This window comes from Hyposmocoma kahamanoa, unplaced genomic scaffold, assembly GCF_003589595.1.
Source record: "Hyposmocoma kahamanoa isolate Upper Pololo Valley unplaced genomic scaffold, ASM358959v1 78, whole genome shotgun sequence".
NCBI lineage: Eukaryota > Metazoa > Arthropoda > Insecta > Lepidoptera > Cosmopterigidae > Hyposmocoma > Hyposmocoma kahamanoa.
The window spans coordinates 10,216,677-10,235,799 of NW_020653945.1; the positions used below are offsets into that span (position 1 = coordinate 10,216,677).

The following is a 19,123-nucleotide window of genomic DNA, read 5'->3' on the forward strand; positions in this document are numbered from 1 at the left end:
AAAAGTAGTTTATAATTTCAATTATCAAACTAATTTGTATTATAAACCAACTTTGTTTATTTTGCTTTGTTTGTTTGTTCATAATTTCAGTTTTAAACAAAGTTCGGTCTTACCCAAAAGTAGTTTATAATTTCAATTATCAAACTAATTTGTATTATAAACAAACTTTGTTTATTTTGTTATTTAGTTTTGTTTGTTTGTACATAATTTCAGTTTTAAACTAACTTCGTTTTTGATAACTAATTGTTTTTTTTAAATATTATATATTTTTTAAAGAAAGTATAAATCTTCACGTCCACGAAATAATGAATATATAAAAAAATATTATACAACGTCACATTATATTGCTCCGATCTCAAAGTAAGTAACTAAAGCACTTGTGTTATGGGAATCGGAAAAAAACAACGACGTTATCACAAACACCCAGACCCGAGACAGTATAGAGAAGTTTTTCTACATTGATCCGATCGGGGATCGAACCCGGGATCTCGGAGATGACGACACTATGAGAATCGGTGTGCAAGCTACTCGACCACAGACGTCGCCAAAATTAAATTTGCAATAACAAAGCGCACAAGTGTTGTGCAACAACTAGCCATTAAGGTTGTACATAAAAGTGCAATAAAACCAAGAACACTCACTTTAAAGAAGAGTGCGTGGCAACACTGTTCATATTCAAAATATTCATGCTTCTCTCAAAGCTTTGCATGGTGCACTTCATTTCGCTCACACAGTCTGTAGTATCAAAAGCGCTGCAAAAACAATAACAAAAAGCTTGGTAGACATGGAAAAACATTCACTTAGAAAACAGACAGATAAGTAGATAGAAGAATTATTGGTTATTCTCATTTTATTAAATTAGACATTAAATTTGTAATCTTCAGAGCTTGCAAGATAATGTATTTGCATAATTGCTCCATACGATTCGAGTAGTGGTGTAGGTTTACCTCTGTATATGGTTATCGTATAAAAAACAATATAAAAAGTTTGGATATACATATATGCGCGGCAAATATTCAAAGTTTAAATTGAATATTGTTGCACTGTCTTCAATGAAAATAAATATATAAATGTATATAATTCGAATAAAGCACGTCGGCACGTAACACTGTAACCTCTAATTAAATAAAATGAGAATAGATCCTTTGTTGATTGTGTAATAAAACGTTAACTTAAACGTGATGGGTTAAGAGTCACAGCAGACTTCGCAGTGCGCAATTAATTGCCCTGCGGTTGCATGCTCACCACTACAACGAAATTCTTTAAAATTTAAGGCGATTATTATTTACGAAATACATTACGACACATTTCCTGCGTGACTCTTACCAAAACAAATTAGAAACAAAACAAGTAAACGATTGTTATTGATTGTGTAACACAAAATAAAGAATGACAATTTACTTTTGAACACTGAAATGCACTAATATGTACTTTTGATATCAATTTTTTAAAAGAAATAAATTAAAATGCAACATGGAATGGTCCAAAACTAACTTGTCTGTGCTTAAATAAAAAGTTAAGTATACCTATCGGTATGACTTGTGTACTGGTGTGAAGAAAACGAAGATGTGAAACTGTGTTCTGTAGACATCTCCGCATGTCCGACGGAGACAAACCCCGACTCATTGGAGAAGCTATAAACGATAAACAAAAGGACACACGATAGAGTAACGTCCATCATGGACAATGCTTCGCCATGACCCGGGGCGTTACAATAAATGACAATATTAACATGCACAAAACATACAGCATTGACGATTACAGTAAGACCTTTAAATGGCAATGGACTTATCTAAGATAGAAAAGTGAAGATATAAAAGAACCATCTATTTGCAGAGTTGAGTACGTTTGGAAATCCAATTTAATCGAGAAATTATCATTTGTTAGAAATCTTCAGATTCAATTCCACAAAATAAAACCTCTTACAGAGTAACGACCTGCGATGAAGTAATCAGTGTTCGGGTAGCGTTTTGAACCGCGGTCTAATGGAACCGCAACATTAAACTGTCATTGTCATTGTCATGTGTCATTCTGTAAGAGGCTTAAAACACTTAAAATGAACAGAACAAGCAAAATAAAGAATTAAACTCAGCGTACATACTGGTGGACATACCGATTGTGGTTGGCCGGCGTGTGCGCGTTGAAATGAGACTCGTGCGACTCCAATGACGATCGTATCTCGTTCGAACTGTTGCAGTTGCATATACCTAAGATTCAAAGTATATGTATAGTGTTTCAAGGAAATTGGGTATGCATTAGTTAATGTTTGTAAATCAAGCTTTCAACACAAAATAATTTCAGTATACTACAGACGAGTGTTTACACAGATTTTTTACGATAGTAAAGTGATTTATGTATGAAGTTGAGGAAAAAAGACCAGCAACACGATTAACACAAAAAGAACATTAACCAAGTAATTTGTAAATTATTATGTGGATAAGTTAGTAGAAATTGCGAAATTATTTCATCAACGAGACCAAAGAATAAGCATGTATTTATAAATATAATATAAATACTTTATAGTACTACAATATGCGAATTTATCCCTGAAAGGAATATCATTTATTTGACGGTCTCAGTAGCTAATCAGTTTGCAATGTGGGCGCTAGATCAGATGCTGGATTCGATTCCCAGTAGTACCAATCTGGGTAGCGAAGTTTTTTAAATTGATCCTGACACGGATGTTTCTAACTCAAATTCAAATAATCTTTATTTCATAGGTAAGCATTATTACACTTGAAATCGTCACAATAGTTAAACTGTACCGCTCATTCGTAAGGCAGATTCTCCTGAGAAGAATGAGCAAGAAACTCTAGGGGTTGCTCTTTGTAAATAACATTTACAATATTTTTTTTTTTTTTATTTGAAACATCAGAGATCGAGACTACCTCCATGAGCTAAACGGGTACTACCACGGATTTTTGTCATCCAAGTACGCAGAAGTTGTATAGACCTTTAGTATAAAGTTTTTGTTTCACTATGGTTTTAAACCTCGTGAAAGGCCAAGTTTGTATATCAACCGGAATCTTGTTATAGAAGCGTATACATTGCCCCTTAAATGATTTTTTGACTTTGTGAAGACGGCTATCAAGAAAAGCTAGTTTATTTTTATTCCTCGTATTAATGTTATGTCTGTCACTATTTTTCATAAAGAAATTAATATTCTTTTTAACATAAATTACATTTTCATAAATGTACTGTGAGGCTAGTGTAAGAATGTTAATTTCCTTAAACTTATCTCTCAAAGATATTTTGGGGCCCAGATTGTAAATTTCCCTAACTGCACGTTTCTGCAGGACAAAGATTCTATTGATATCGGCGGCATTACCCCAAAGCAAAATGCAGTATGTCATTAGACTGTGAAAGTAGCTGAAGTAAACCAATCTAGCGGTTTCGACGTCTGAAAGTTTCCTTATTTTTTTAATCGCGTACACTGCAGAGCTGAGCCGTTTTGATAACTTACTTATATGGGGACCCCATTGCAATTTAGCATCTAACGTTATACCTAGAAATACAACTGTATCCACAAGATTCAATCTTTCGTTTCTACTACAATGTTTGTAACCGTCTCTCTAAGTCAAGTCAAGTAAATTAGCCCACAGGGCTATGCTGACTAAGTATGACCACCAACAAACAGCCGTGTCCATGGAGGTAATTTCGTTGTTCTGTCACTCACAGTACAGGCAATTCCCTAGTTTAAAACCACATAATTGATGATGATGATTGTGTTAAAATTAGGAACAATGGTTTATTATATACATACCAACTACAATTTGTAATCTAAAAGAGTGATATAGTAAAATTTCATGTAACAAATAGATAACTCGGGCCATATCGCCGTCAAAAACAACTTTCTTATGTAACGTGTACGTATTTTTTCCAAATCGAGTACAAAACACATTTAGTAGAAATCTGCTTCCTTCTAACGAATCTACAAGTCCCCTTGCATAATCCTTTCTCTAATTATTAATTTATCTTGTAACTTTATTAGCGTAAAATTGACAATTAAACACCTCTGAATTCTTGTGAACTTACATGCAGAACGAACTTTAATTGTTACGGGCTTAAAAAAAGGAAGAAAAAACAAAGAACAATATAATACAACTTTATACCTTTGCTTCGCGAGCAATTTAATATGGTACAAAATATTTAATATGGTACTGTTAATAAAGGGATACCTACAGTGGAAGTATACGCTTGCGTAGTGATACTGTGTGAACTTACCCGTTTCAGAATTAGGCGGCGCAAACACATCGTTGTTACTGTTCTCGTGAGCGTTACGTTCTTCATCATTCGATACATTCAGCATAGAATCCAACGAGCCACTGCTGTGAGATTGTAAAGATAACCTGCAATAAATATTAAGCCTTTATAATAGCACGTTTAATATATTTTCGTATTAAATTATAATTGTATTGTTACAAGTCGACTCTCCAATTAGAGACTACTAAATGCTTGCAACTATGTTGGTACTATGGTTACAAGGTTCAAAGTCCACTACGTAAATAATTTTATCTGACTATTAGAAGAGAAAGACAATTTTCCCTTTCCATCACAAAAACGGGATGTAGTAAAACCATTGTAATTAACTTTGATTTTACATACACACAATTGGACAGCTTAGAGAGTGACCATATCAACACAATTCAAAGGACACAGCATCGCGAAAAAAATTTCATTACACTAGATTCTCCCTTATTGTAATTGACACCACCTAATACAACTAATGTAATGAAATAATTCAATCTGTATTTATTGGTCATTGGAGATATTCAGTAACAAGCTACAGATAGATTGTTTACAACACGCACAGCTATGTTTAAAGATTTATAGAAACTTTCTCAACTAACCGGTCAATAGAGAGGGCCAAAAGGGAGTTGTCGTTAGCAGACTTGCGCTTGGGAGGCAAAGGAGGGGCCAACTCGATTTTCCTGTAACATACGAATAAACACTCTCACTATCGACCTGCCATATCTTACGCTAAATTACGAACATCAACGCCCATAAAAAACTAGAAAACCGGTTTCCTTTTCCGACAGTCAGTTTTGCTTTCTTTAGAAAATATTTTATTTTTAAATTTAAATGTAAATTGCTATGTCTACTTTTGCTATTGATGTTCAAATTCCATAATATCCGCTTTTACACCAGTGGGATTCAAATAAATTTTCACTTTTGTATCCATACCTGTTTGGTCGAGCAGGTTTCGGAGGCGGTGTGTCGGGTGCATCCAAAACAGATTCAGAAGAATGCGACGCTCGAACTCCTGTAGGTTCATTATTGCCTTCTCCAGTCAAAAGGGACCTTTCCTTTGGCGTTAGGGGAATATCTGCAAATGGAAGCAAATTACTGAGTAAGTTACTAATATATTTCAGTAGCAGTAGAGCTCGTTGTGAAAGAGTTAATCCAGGGAAGTACTGTATTTCTGCCGCTAAGCAGTAATGTGAGCATTACTACATTCCGGTTTGGAAGGGGTAAGGGTATTGGTGAAATTACAGGCATATGGGACTTGTCAATTTGTCTCAAGATGACGGGCGCAGTGGCAGTGCCCATAAGATCTTTGCGATTTAAAGCCCTGAATGGCACTGCAACTGTTATGGATAGGCGTGTCGCTTACGTCCAGGCGCACGACTTGGTCGTCCCGTCACTTGGTATTATAAAAAAAAAATTTTCAACCAACATTTTATAGTAACAATTCCCGATGTAGCATAAGTCCATTTTACACATGATAAATTCTTGTACACACGTGTCAACACAACATGACGAGTATAACCTTGTGCAGCAGGATGATATTATGTTTTCAAACAAAACTATTTTTTAAGATCAATATTTAACTTGGAAGAACGTATTGATAATCACTTATTACAAGTTTCTTACCACGGTATGATTTTTTTCTATTTTCCCGATATTTCGCAACGGTTACACGCTCCATGGTCAATTGAATCAACTCAAGAGTCAACCCGTAACCAAAAAGAACTCATATCGTGGTAAAAAGCCTGCGATTAATGAAATACCACGAAAGTCTTAAAATCTACATTAAATGAACGCGTATTATGTTATTTTAAAATCGAGACTTAATCGTGTACAAAAGCATATTTTATACGGACGTTTCGGGGACTCTATGTCACGGTAAATAAAGTATTTACATTTTTATTCCTACATGATTAAGTCCCGATTCAATAAACAAATAATGTATGAAAATCGTGAAAGTTTAAGTCAATCTATACGTAGTCAAAGTCTTCTAAATTTCTTCAATTTAGAACAGCTTTATATTAATTCACGTCAGTCCCATTATATCAAGATTGTATGAGCACGTGACAATAGCTTACGTAATCGAACTGATCCGATTCGAATCACAGACGACGAGCTAATCAAACTTACCAGGCAACGAATTCCTCTGTGTAGAAGCCCTTGGAGATACAAGTGCAGGTCGCGGTGACAACGCAGGTCGTGTCATATGTTGCTGTGCCAGCGATGCTACTTCCTCGACAGCCGAAGTTACTCCTTTCACCACAGAACTAACATGTTCTGGCGATAAGGCCGCAGTAGAAGTATCCATTTCCTCGTTACCAGCGTCAGCTCGCAAACTAACTGCTGTTATTTCGTCGCATAGCCGTATTAGCGTCGCTAGTGCATTGCATAAGCGTTTCACTGCGCTCATGAGTTGCGGTGATCTACCGCAGTATGGTTTAATAGCTGCAAGGCAAAGATTGCGATGTATAATCATTTGAACAAATTTTCAAATGAAACCTAACTATCAAACATGTACCTATTTATTTTATTGAATATCATGATGTTTTTACTACCATGACACTCATGTATACAGATCGAGACTGAACTGAGGTGACTAGATCTGTAGTTCAGGTGGTAAAAGCGGTGGCCCAGGTACAGCAAAAGATGCTGGTTCAGTCAGTTAGATCGAAGGATTTTTTCTTTGTGTTTTTCAATCTTTGTATTTATAATAATATCAAATATTTATTCATGTGACAAAAGGGATAAGAGCGTATACATATGGCGTTTTATACGCGCCGACGACGCGCCGCAAACACGCGTCATCGCCGCAGCCGCACTGTAGTCACGCGTCATCGTCGCAGTCGCACTGTAGTCGCGCGTTATGTATTGCGCATTTCTATAAGAGGTAGCTTGAATTTTAGTTCTGCTTGTTAAATTCTGTTAATTTTTGAAATGAAGCAACTACATGAAATGCTAAGTGTAAACTCCAGTGGAGTGCATAAGCTTCTTTTGCTTGCAACGCGATGTTTGCGCGCATTTGAATCGATACACTATAGCGCGTCTGCGGCGCAAATACGGCGCAGATGGCACGCATTTACGGCGCCGTAGACGCACATTCAAGAAACGCACGCCGTTGGCGGGTATAAAATACGCCCTGTGCATAGGCTCTAATATGTAAGCAGGGATAGTTATAACCGTACATAAAAAAATGCGTTTTATGTGAAGATATATAACGATATTGTATACTTTTCCTTTTATTTTAAATCATGAATTGAATTTGATTTATGATGAATAGTTAATCGTCTGTGAGTGTAATGTAACGAAAATATCAAGTATGACGATATTATTGTATATTTTTTCCTTTTATTTTAAATAATTCCTGAGTTTTGTGAGGTATTATCCCCTTTCTTACTACAATGTTACGTAAATATACGCTGCCTATTCCCATTTGTGGTTGCGACGAATATACAAATAAAATTATCCATTTTGAACTATAAAATGCTTGTCGATTTATGTTTATAATTTTTTTTCTATTAGTAATTGTCTGTTATTTTTCTTTTTTTGATAACAAAAACTAATATATATAGTTTCGTGAATTACCTTTATGAATATTCGCAATGGATTCAAACACAATGGTGCCATTATCGGGTAGCATTTCCAGCTTCCTTTTTGTAATAACATCTGAGAAGTGTTTTAATCCGAATGTAACCTGAAATAGATAAAAAATCGTTAAAGCAACAATGGTTTTGATTTATAGATGAATGTTAGTCTGAGTGAACGAAGTGTAACGAAAATAACAAGTACGACCTTATAGCTTGATCTTTGACAAGTGATATTAATGTTTGGGCAAATAAAATTGAATTAAATTTTGAAGGGTTCAGTTAATTTCTATCTTCAATTATTTTTTTAATATTACTAAAGTATCTGTACCACAATTATAACTACAATCGGGGTTTTAATTAGAAATAATAAGAAACTTGAAGTTTAATGGGTGCCCGAAAGGATTCACTCCGCACGACGTACAAAGTCAAAGTCAAATAATCATTAATTTCATAGGTAAATTTTTTATACTTCAAAACATTATTTTTTAAGCTACTGCTCGTTCACTACGCTGACCTCCCAGAGAAGATCGAGCAAGAAACTCTAAGGATTGCTCTTTTCAAATAAACATAAATGCTAAAGATACATTCTGAATCATATTTATGTGGAATCTAGACTCATGTTGTCTTTCCATACATCTTTATCTAACACGTAGTCTACAATTGTGTAATAATGTACAATATTCATTCCTGTACGTCTGGCGCATTCTAGCCAACAATCGACGAGTACCTTACGCCGATTGGCAAATTCTTTCACTACCATGGCAAGCATTATAATGTATGCCATCGGTGCGATAAAAAGAAGAAAAAGTTTTTGATGAAAAAGAATAGTGTTATCTTAAAGAATCGAATTCATTGACTGGCTCAGTAGGTCATCAGCATAAATTAAATTTTTTGTTATTTGTAGGTATCATTTTTTTTAATATAGAATTTATTAACAGAAAAATGATAGAAGTATGTAGAGAGAGACAACATGCTATATTGATTAGCAGATAAATAGTCAAAAATCTTTTACGGTTTTTTTCTTCACTGCATCCGTTCCAGTGAGATCAGTGACATCAGTCATTTCAGTGACATCACCTCACAATATACATGGCAAACTTTATTTTTTAAAGCCATTTTAGTAGCTGTCAGTTTGTTATATTTAATTAAAAATCGGACTTATAATGACTCTAATAATGAAAAACAACTTTTGCAAAAACTATTATAAACAAGTTATGCAAACCTTTCATTCTTACAAACAAAACACTACGCTATTGAACGATAATTTTGTGTTTTGAGTTAAAAAAATATATCATCGCAGCGCCTATATTGCGTGTTAAGAAAAATACATACTTTTAATTACTTTCCAAGAAAATCTTTTTAAACAATAATATTATCGTCCTATAAGGATCCCTTTCTGTTGCAAAGTAATGGTAACCACTCTGATTACACTACAATGGTCGATTATAGTACAGATATTAAACAGACCTCTTTGACTAGCCGTTCGAGTTCTTTGGCAGGCGTGACTTCCCCCTCCTCCACAGTAACGGGTTTCGTCCCCATGTTCCGAAGCTTCGGACTAAGAGGGGAATGCGATCTGAAAGAGGAAATTAGAGGTTAGAGATGTGTAGAAAATTTAAAGTTTTAAATAATCTCAGTACAGAGTACTAAAAAAACCGACCCTAAAAGTACGTAGAATTACTTCCATTTGCCAAGTTTTATTGAAATCGGTTGCCGGAAAGTGCGCAAACCCGGATTCATCCCCTAGTTCGCCACTGTACGGAACTTGACACAGGAGATAATAAAAATCGGTTCTCACTGCTCAAAGTAAATATCGAGAGAAAAACGCCTTGAATTGGAGAATAGCATTGATTTTGCTATTTATTTATTAAAATTTATTAAATAAATTATATTTAAAAATAATTAGTATTTAAAATTTAGGTGCTATTTATTAAAATGAATCTTCATGCGTGTACAGCCACCATTAGAGTTGGATGATTTCCTTTAAAATTAAATGGAACCACCGTGGAGGTACCCTCTTTCTAACAAAAAATAATTATCAAAATCAGTTCACAAATGGCGGAGTTATCACGTAACATACACACACAACAAACACACAGTCGAATTGAGGACCTCCTCCTTTTTTTTTTTGAAGTCGGTTAAAAAGACAAACAATGATTACAGGAAAACCCGTAACAAAACAAATTGTTTGTATGGTTCTTGGAACGGCAAATAGGTTGTCCTCCTGATGGGAGCTACCGACCCTATAGACAATTTGCTATATTAAGTATTTTTAACATCGCAAATGCGTTCGCGACTATGAGACAAAAAACTATAAGTCTCCTATCCGTATGAACGCATTCAGCTACTCAATCCTTCAATTCAAAACACAGCAAAACTTTGGACAAAAGAGGCGAGGCGAAATAAGTAGGTACCAGGTAGCCTAACCTACCCAGGTGTAGTAGCAATACAGCTTACCTATTACAGTGATCATGCAGTAATGTGAGCATTATTGCTTTCCATTTCCGAAGGGAAAGGGTGAAATTACAGACACATGGGACTCTTATGTCTCAGAGTAACAGGCGTAGTAGCAGTGCACCTCAGATCTTTGCGAGTAAAAGCTCTGAGCGACATTGCAACTGTTATGAACAGGCGTTTCGCTTACCACCAGGCGCACGATTTGTTCGTTCAGCGAATCTTTAAAAAAACATGATCTACACAGCCGGGGAACTCTGTTACCAGTTAATGTCATCTTAGACAACCTAACGTCGTTCTTTTACAAGCAATTTTTGCTTACTCCGTTTACACTACATGGACGATGTGTGTAGAAGCTAATGATAAATTAAAATGTACTTAATGGAACCAAGATGTTTAACAATAAGGCCAGCAGTCCTAGCTTTACTTATATAGACAATACCCGCCAGTAGAGACACTTTCATCATTTCAACCGAGCATGGCGCTACGGCATTAGCGAGCGCGACGGCTATGCTTGCGCCTGTTGAGATAACTCGTGTGACGTCATTTGCAAGTCGGTATCAACAATGTCATAAGTAAAAAATCACAATCTTTTATTGTTTAAATATGGGCGCTGAGATTTTCGTTAAAAAAAATAGAAAAATTATGGCAACAATAAGCAATGTGATTAGCTAATATCAGTTTTGACTTAAGGATGTTAAAAAAACCATCTTTACGTTTTCCATTTTCGTGATGTGCCAGTATTAAAGCCAGTATGTGATATTTTTTGTCATTGAATTCCGAAATAAAGCTATTTTAAAGAACTCCAATTGCACAGAATACGTACAAATTCTGCGTGTATTCATTTCTATGTACATACGAGTACACACACATATTGCTTTTTTAATCATACAGAATAAACATATAACAAACAGTTTCAATAACATTGTTGTTTGTAGACTATTAAAAGCAACAAACTTCTGTTGATAAAATATAAATTGAACACGGCTACTATTTCATTAAAAAGTTAAAGTTATAAGAATCGTATTAATTGAGAATTTCGTGTATTTTGAAGAGTAGCTTTTAAATCTTGATATAGAGCATATAGACTTTATTTTTTTTATTAAAAAAGGTAAATAACTGTCATTTCTTGCTTTGATAGTAATATTATACTGCAAATTCTATATCCACGAAACTGCCGTGTACGTCCGAATGCACCCACACTCGTTCATGCGATCTCTGAAGCTAAGACGTTACGACCAACTTCGTTTGAAAACATGTAAAACTACCTTCATGCTGAAAAGTATTTTTGTAATAGCGCCAAAAATTTACAATACTTTACCGAAAGAACTAATTCTGAGAAAAACCTTATGCTATTTAAAAAACAATTAAACAAGTTATTGACTAATAAAAAGTATTATACAGTGTCCGAATTTTTAAATGATAAATCCCTAAATTCATTCGCAAATTTTTAACGTTTTGTGTATTTATTTTGACATCTGGTTACCATAAATTGCCTCACATAACTATCACCGCGTTTAAATTGCTACCCGATTGCCCATGTGATATTATTGAAAAAGAAACATGTTACAACCTGGTTTAATCTGTCGAAGTGCATGTGAGTGAATGTATAACATAGCTTCAATATTTCTGTACCTAATGTTTGGCCGGACACAGTCAAACTATATTTATTTTGTACATGTCAGCTACTACATAGCCTGTGTTTTCACAAATAAATGAATTAAGTATAATAAACCTATTTAAATTCAAATTAAAAATATCTTTATGTCCTGGTTAAAGAATACACACTTCAATTCGTCACTCTGATTAAATTCTCTACTCATTCGTAAGGCAGATTTCCCTGAAAAGAATGAGTAACTGAGTAACTAACTCTAGGGGTTGCTCTTAAACTGAATAAGCACTAATGTCAGACATTAGTTCTTATTCAAAGACAAACAAATCAAAAATAGCACCATTTGATTTCACCTCCTAACACCCAGCAATCTACTATGGGACAAGAGCTGAACGGCCAATATCGATGCCCAATATACATTAAAATGTACTGAATTTAATAACACGCCCAAACACGTTCAGTTTTGTATGGAAAACGTATTCGGAACTTTTTAAATATTTTTCTGTAAGCCCTTTGTAATTGTAATATACAGTAAGATTGTAATATACATATAACACTAAATTTCGCATTTACGTGACACGCCCGCGTTTACGTGATCATAGGACTGCAATTGTTTGGGTCTGAATCACTTCATATATCATTTTCATGTACACTTTAGAGCTTAAAAAGTAGTGCTTCAGTCACAAATTTTAAGGAAGTAAATTACTGGTAGTGTGATTTAGTAAGGAATTGAAATCGTAAGGCTTAGTATAACAAGTAACAAGCCGTTATGTATTCAACTTTCGCCAATATGACATTACACACGGACTCTCGTTACAACATCAAAATAAAATCGCATTTATGTAACCACGTTAAGAACTTAAGTACACTTAAAAGGAGTGTTAAGTAATAAATAATAAACTGTAATTTATATAACTGGTATCACGAGGTTAAGAGGAAGATTTCCCCAGTTCCGTATAATATGAAAAGGCTTAGTTAACGAAGGCATTCTAGGAGCACTTTAGTGCCGTAGTGTTACACACAGTTGAAAATTTGAAACTTCTAACACCGAAACGCTCTACTCTCTGGATATTACGCAAATATGGATATACGTTTCACTTTAGCCCGGATGTCCTCCATACTACATAAACTATGGTGATAAGTAGGAACGCATGTATATTTAAAAATATTTCATGCAAATTAAAACTGTAAATTGTTTCTAAAAATTTCATTGACAATGGTATGTGCCGCGTTACGAAAGAAACTGCTTTGCATGCGAGCCCACACTACGCCGCGAATTACAACGCTGAGTAATTTATTTGCTATTCAAGTAGGAGGTTCCCAGTTCACCTTCCTTGCAAGCACAAAGAAAAAATAATCATTAAAACTATAAACATACTAGTCAGCCCGTATTGAGTTTCTGAGTCATTTCTTTAATTCACACCAACCCATTACTGATAAAAAGTAGAAGCACTTAATTTCATACCGTTTTCCATTGTGAATGAATTTCCAATTAAATTGATTTGTACGTTTGTTTATCCAGTCACCAACGGGCGATCGCACAGCGTGCGACATTTAGAAACACCTGTACCACTAAGAACACTCGATCGCACTAATCACTTTGCGGAATGCTTCTACGCAATGAACAACTTTCGAACAAGCTCAGTTAGCTGCATTAAAATGCTCACTTCTGTTGGTCGCAAAATAAATAAACGAGTAATTTAAGACATGTCGCCAGTACAGACACGGGCTTTAGAATGTAATCACTTAACAGTGCACGCACTAAACTAATGAGATTTCAGCGGACAATGTCACTGCGCTAATGAGAGCGACACTCGCGGTCGTGATAGTGACTCATAATTTCCGTTACTTTTAGAGCAATATCTACATTAATATAGCGCCTACTTTAATGCTTTTTGTCACTAAACAGCTCCCGGTACAAAGTTTAAACACGGATGATACACATTGCGTGACTGTTTTAAAAACAATAAATGATTGTTAACGCAATAAAGACGTTCTTTCACTAGCGGCCGAGATAAGACTGAGGAAAGGAACACTTTCTTACGCCGTTGACAGTAAAGATAGTGAAGTTATGTACACATGTAAATATTATCAATTTAGATATGGAACAATAAATATTGTGGATTTCATCGTAATATACAGAACCGGGCTGATAACGATACGACGTATGATAAGGAATATTTAATGTTAACGAACATTGGTCTCTATGTTAGGAAATTGTCGCAAATCAGTTGATGTAAACATACGACTGAAATACAAATATTAATGCAACTAGAACAACTTTCATCAATCTTCTGCATTACAAAATAAGAAGTAACTTTCGACATGACAGTATTGAATTACTAAAAAATAAGCGACCTCGTTTTTAGAAATACGTCACAAATTTTTATAACAATTGGTGTTAACAGAAAGATTGAATTACCATTATTGCAATATAGTCATGACTTGCAGAAAAGCTCAATTTTTCTATTATTAACAGCAATATTAATAAAAACTCAAAAATTCTGATAAATCATAAGTTCAACTGCCTCCGTACCCGAACGGTTACCATGCCGGACTGCCACGCAGAGGTCCCAGGTTCGATTCCCGGGCCGGGAGAAATATTTATATGGCCTCATTGACTTACAATATGGCCTACATTATTTCTCTCGTGAGTTTGGTTGTACTTTGTGGTTATCTATGTGTGTGTCCATGGCACCCGCGACACAGGGTTTCCCTAGTGCGGGGCTATGTTGAGTGTGTGCGTTATTATTATAATTAAATGATTTAACATATTTTTTTTTATATATATTTATTTTACGGCATCTGAATAGAGCCATATCTTCACAATTTATTCATTTTTAACACAAATATTATTATATAATTTTTAAACGACTTCAAAAAAAGGAGGAGGTTCTCAATTCAACTTAATGTCTTTTTTTGTATGTATGTTACGCGATAACTCCGCCATTTGTGCACCGATTTTGATAATTCTTTTTTTGTTGGAAAGAGGGTACCTCCATAATGGTCCCATTTAATTTTGAAGATAATCATCCATCTTTAAGTGTGGCGTCCACGCATGAAGATTCATAGATTCTGATATTCTCCAATTCAATGCGTTTTTCTCTTTCAATATACTTTGAGTAGTGAGAACCGATTTTTATTATCTCGTGTGTCAAATTCCGTATAGTAGCGAACTAGGGGATGAATCCGGGATTTGCGCACTTTCCGGTAACCGATTTCAATAAAACTTGGCAAATAGAAGTAATTCCACGTGCTTTTGGGGTCGGTTTCTTTAGTACTCTGTACTGAGATTATTGCCAGTCGATTCAGAACTCTAAACATATTGTCACCAGCTTAAAATATAATTTTAAACTACAGTAGCATGGTATCTTAACGCAAAATTACTTTCTAACATCAACGGTAAGCAATTAATTAACAAATGTGCCGTAATTTACAAATTATATGAAGAACAAAAACATAGATAGTTTTCTCTACCTAATGTTCCATTATGAAAGTTACCATTACCTGTTTTAACGTTTAGTACGCAAAATTATACAATTTTAAAGACAACTAAATAGTCCAATTCGATAGAGATATCTGTAAATAGCTTTACCACCTACTCCTACATACTTTTAATAGCAGTAGAACACCTTGTAAAAGAGTCGTCCAGGGAAGTACTGCCACCGTACCTATTTCCGTCGCCAAGCAGTAATATCAGCATTACGGTTTTCAAGGATAAAAGTGCTGGTGAAATTACAGGCACATGAGACTTGTCAACTAATGCCTCAGGGTGTGACGGGCACAGTGGTAGTGCCCCTCAGTAATTTGCAATTTGAAGTTCTGAGTGGCACTGCAGCTGTTATGGACAGGCGTGTAACTTACCATCAGGCCGCATGACTTGTTTGTTCCGTCACTTGATATTACATAATCTCAGTACAGAGTATAAAAAAAACCGACCTCAAAAGTACGTGGAATTACTTCTATTTGCTAAGTTTTATTGAAATATCCCCTAGTTCGCTACTATACAGGACTTGACACTGGAGACAATAAAAATAAGTTCTCACTACGAAACTACTCAAAGTATATTGAGATAAACACGCTTTGAATTGAAGAAATAGCAAAATCAACCATTAAAGTAATTGCTCCTAAATTAAAGTTAGGCGCCATTTATAAAAATGAATCTTCATGCGTGAACAGCCACCCTTCGAGGTGGATGATTTTCTTCAAAATGAAATGGGACCTCTATGGAAGTACCCCCTTTCCAACAAAAAAAGAATCATGAAAATCGGTTCACAAATGCCGGTTATATCGCGTAACATATATACAAAAAAAAAAGAACATACAGTCGAATTGAGAACCTCCTCCTTTTTTGAAGTCGGTTAAAAAAACCTATTCCAGTTATTCCTCGCTATTTAACAGTGTGAAATTGCAAAAATACATTCATATTAGAACCCACAAGAGTTGGCAGGTATATCCTTCTTTGATTCGAGGGTTTAAATATGATTTACGTATGTCGGATTTGTTATGACTAATGGAAAGTCGTGTCACTGAGTTTTTACATTATCTGATGAAAGTGACAATGCGTTCAAAGACGGTTTCAGAATTTGTTCAAGAACGCTTCCCTAAAAAGTGATTTTTCGCCACCATATTTCAGCATACAAATACTACTACGTAATAATTAAGAATAATTCGCATAAATAAAGCGAAACGTTTTGAGCGAATTATGCTTATTGTTAACAACATAAGGGTGATATTCCTAGTCTAAGGAGCATCACTTGTATTTCGTTGTTTATTTAAATACAAATCATGGTATATACAGTTCGTCAAATATGATAGAACTTAAATACATATATCTGTAAGTGTTTCGACTCAAAAACACAAAAGGTACGATAACTACAACAAATCTGTAGAATTCTAAAGAACAAGCTTATAAGATTTAAAGTAACAGATAAAATAAAGATAAAAAGTATAAAAAACTACTTTTCGAAAATCGCATGTAAGATATATCTAGGGTGCGATTTAAATAAATATCTACTGCTATCGAATTGAAGGAGTATTGTTGTAATCTTTTGAAAGGTAGTCGTAATTCCTTCATGAATGAACAATAGCTCTATTGCATTGTCTGACTGACCTGATGGCAGAGGAGAGATGCGGCGGATGGTGTTGCTGCGGCGAGCGCATGTTGGAGATGCGCTCGAGCAGGTCGTCCTTGAACGAGCGCGCGCGCCGCGCCAGCTTGTTGGCGCCGCGCAAAGACCCGCGATGACCGGAACCCGGCTCGCCGCTTGACTCGTTCTCTATTAACAATGTAAACAAACATAGTATAATACCCGTTGTTTACCAACAAGATGTGAACAAAATAATGCCAATTGATTACTATGAAAAACGTTCCACTTATATACTTCCTCTACATTTATACACTGATGTTCAACTGCTGGCTACAAGTCTCTACAAAAAAAAAGGTAACTTGCTATAATTTCCACTTTTTGTTCGCGACCCTAGTTTAACCTGCAATCCTATTAGCTTTACAAAGACTGACACCAACCACATTTGCACAAACATACACACACGGAAAAATACTTAAATAGGTCTACATAGATGTTGACTTTGGCTATCTTGGTTATTTTGATTATTTGGTTATATTGAAAGCAGATTAGATTTGAATATCTAAGTTAATAAAAAAATTAAAACTATATAACCTAAATAGGGTGTGTTTTTTACAGAGTACACATTTATAGACGAGCAGTTTATTTATTGTTACTGTTTTATATAATGTGTGCGATTTACATTGTTACTAACATAGATTCAGTACGTTGTTTATTTTAAGTGTCTACTAACAGATATGGACTCTTTGTAGTTTGAATTAGTGTGTCAACGGCCATTTGTTTCACTTTTGCTATTCAGACGTTTTGATTCTTGGTAAAATACAAAAACTACTACCATAGTTTAATATGAGAAGTTACCACTCCATACAAACGTACTAGCGGGGCTTGAATGTGAGCACGCCCGCCGCGCGCCGTGTACGGATGCACACATTCGCATAATCGTGTCGACAAAAACGAGCATCAAATAGTAGACTTGTTTATGGTTGTGTTCCTAGTAGTTTGAAAAGAAAGAAAAGAATGCCTCAAATTCAGAATTGGTCAGCATTTCATTTCTATTTCACAATCATATTCCATAATAATTATCTCTTGGAACGACTTATCCTTTCTATTACAATAGGGTAATAAAAACAATTAACACTTCTTTTACTTAAAACGTACTGGACTTAATGATCTTGGTCCATTGTACGAGTCATGGGTGCGTTAAATGCTTTTTCTGAATTATAGTTTTGAATCATATAATTACTCATCAGGCCGTCTTTTGAAACTACTAGGTACTCCATAAAATACCTATTGCCGACTTTTTTCTTACTAATTCAACAAAGTTCCGCATAGTAAGTGCGTAAAGTAAAGCGTAAAAGTGTTTAAACTGTCGTTTGAAACACTATACAGACAGCACGTGCATTACCGAGACGGCTCACTCTTTTGTCCTGTAGTACTCTAAGATGAAGCGATAAGATGAATTGGTGCAAATAATATTTCGCCAACTATACCTACATACTGCATTTAATAAAGGTTATTTCAATATAGCACTAAAATACTGTGATGAACACCTATTTTATTCAAATTACGTTTACAATCTGTAGGTATAATTAAAATATTAATGTAACAACCCTACGCTACGAGCGAAGTTTACGCGCCGAACAAGCAGGAGTTGCCTCCTTGGTCTTATTATACTATGCTACTACGCTTGTCTCCCACTGTCCTAGTACAAAGCTAGTAGTAGTAAACCTACAGTTACTGCGTTGCAAAAGAACTGTCAGGATATAGCTCTTTCGCTTCCTCTTCTTGCATCAGTCTATTGACATACCTCCTTTATTCTTGTTACTTTTGACATTGCCTTCTTAAACAACATCTTGTGGTGATGTGCACACCGCAATTACATGCAGTAGAAACTCAGTGTATTTCAGGAGCTCAGAGTATTTCTTAATGTCGACTATACACTGCAGATTTACGATCAAAAATGTAAACAAATGTGATATTTCATCCACAGCCCGACTTCACTCAATGCTGGGTAAAGGCCTCCAGTAGTTTGTGCCATCCAGGTGCCATAACAAAAAATAAATTTTAAGAAATGTGCCAATGATATAAATCGTGTTTTTGTTTTCGTTACCATTACGTTGGTAATACAAAATAGGGTT

At 35.1% G+C, this 19,123-nt stretch overlaps 1 protein-coding gene across 11 annotated transcripts in view; it reads right to left on the reverse strand.

Annotated features, from left to right (window-relative positions):
* The window catches only part of LOC113233351 (guanine nucleotide-releasing factor 2), a 57,490-nt gene that overhangs the window by 20,818 nt on the left and 17,549 nt on the right, over nt 1–19,123 (reverse strand). For 6 of the 11 annotated variants that reach the window (XM_026468458.1, XM_026468457.1, XM_026468467.1 and 3 more), the window contains exons 2-11: nt 17,012–17,177; nt 9,300–9,408; nt 7,831–7,939; nt 6,379–6,693; nt 5,185–5,326; nt 4,851–4,931; nt 4,225–4,349; nt 2,102–2,207; nt 1,527–1,634; nt 642–752 (exon numbers count right to left, since the gene is read on the reverse strand). In XM_026468458.1, the coding sequence (XP_026324243.1) occupies nt 642–752; nt 1,527–1,634; nt 2,102–2,207; nt 4,225–4,349; nt 4,851–4,931; nt 5,185–5,326; nt 6,379–6,693; nt 7,831–7,939; nt 9,300–9,408; nt 17,012–17,177 (1,372 nt within the window). Of the gene's footprint in view, nt 1–641; nt 753–1,526; nt 1,635–2,101; nt 2,208–4,224; nt 4,350–4,850; nt 4,932–5,184; nt 5,327–6,378; nt 6,694–7,830; nt 7,940–9,299; nt 9,409–13,363; nt 13,644–17,011; nt 17,178–19,123 lie in introns of those variants that run through there. The other 5 variants (XM_026468459.1, XM_026468466.1, XM_026468462.1 and 2 more) reach the window with 5 other exon arrangements.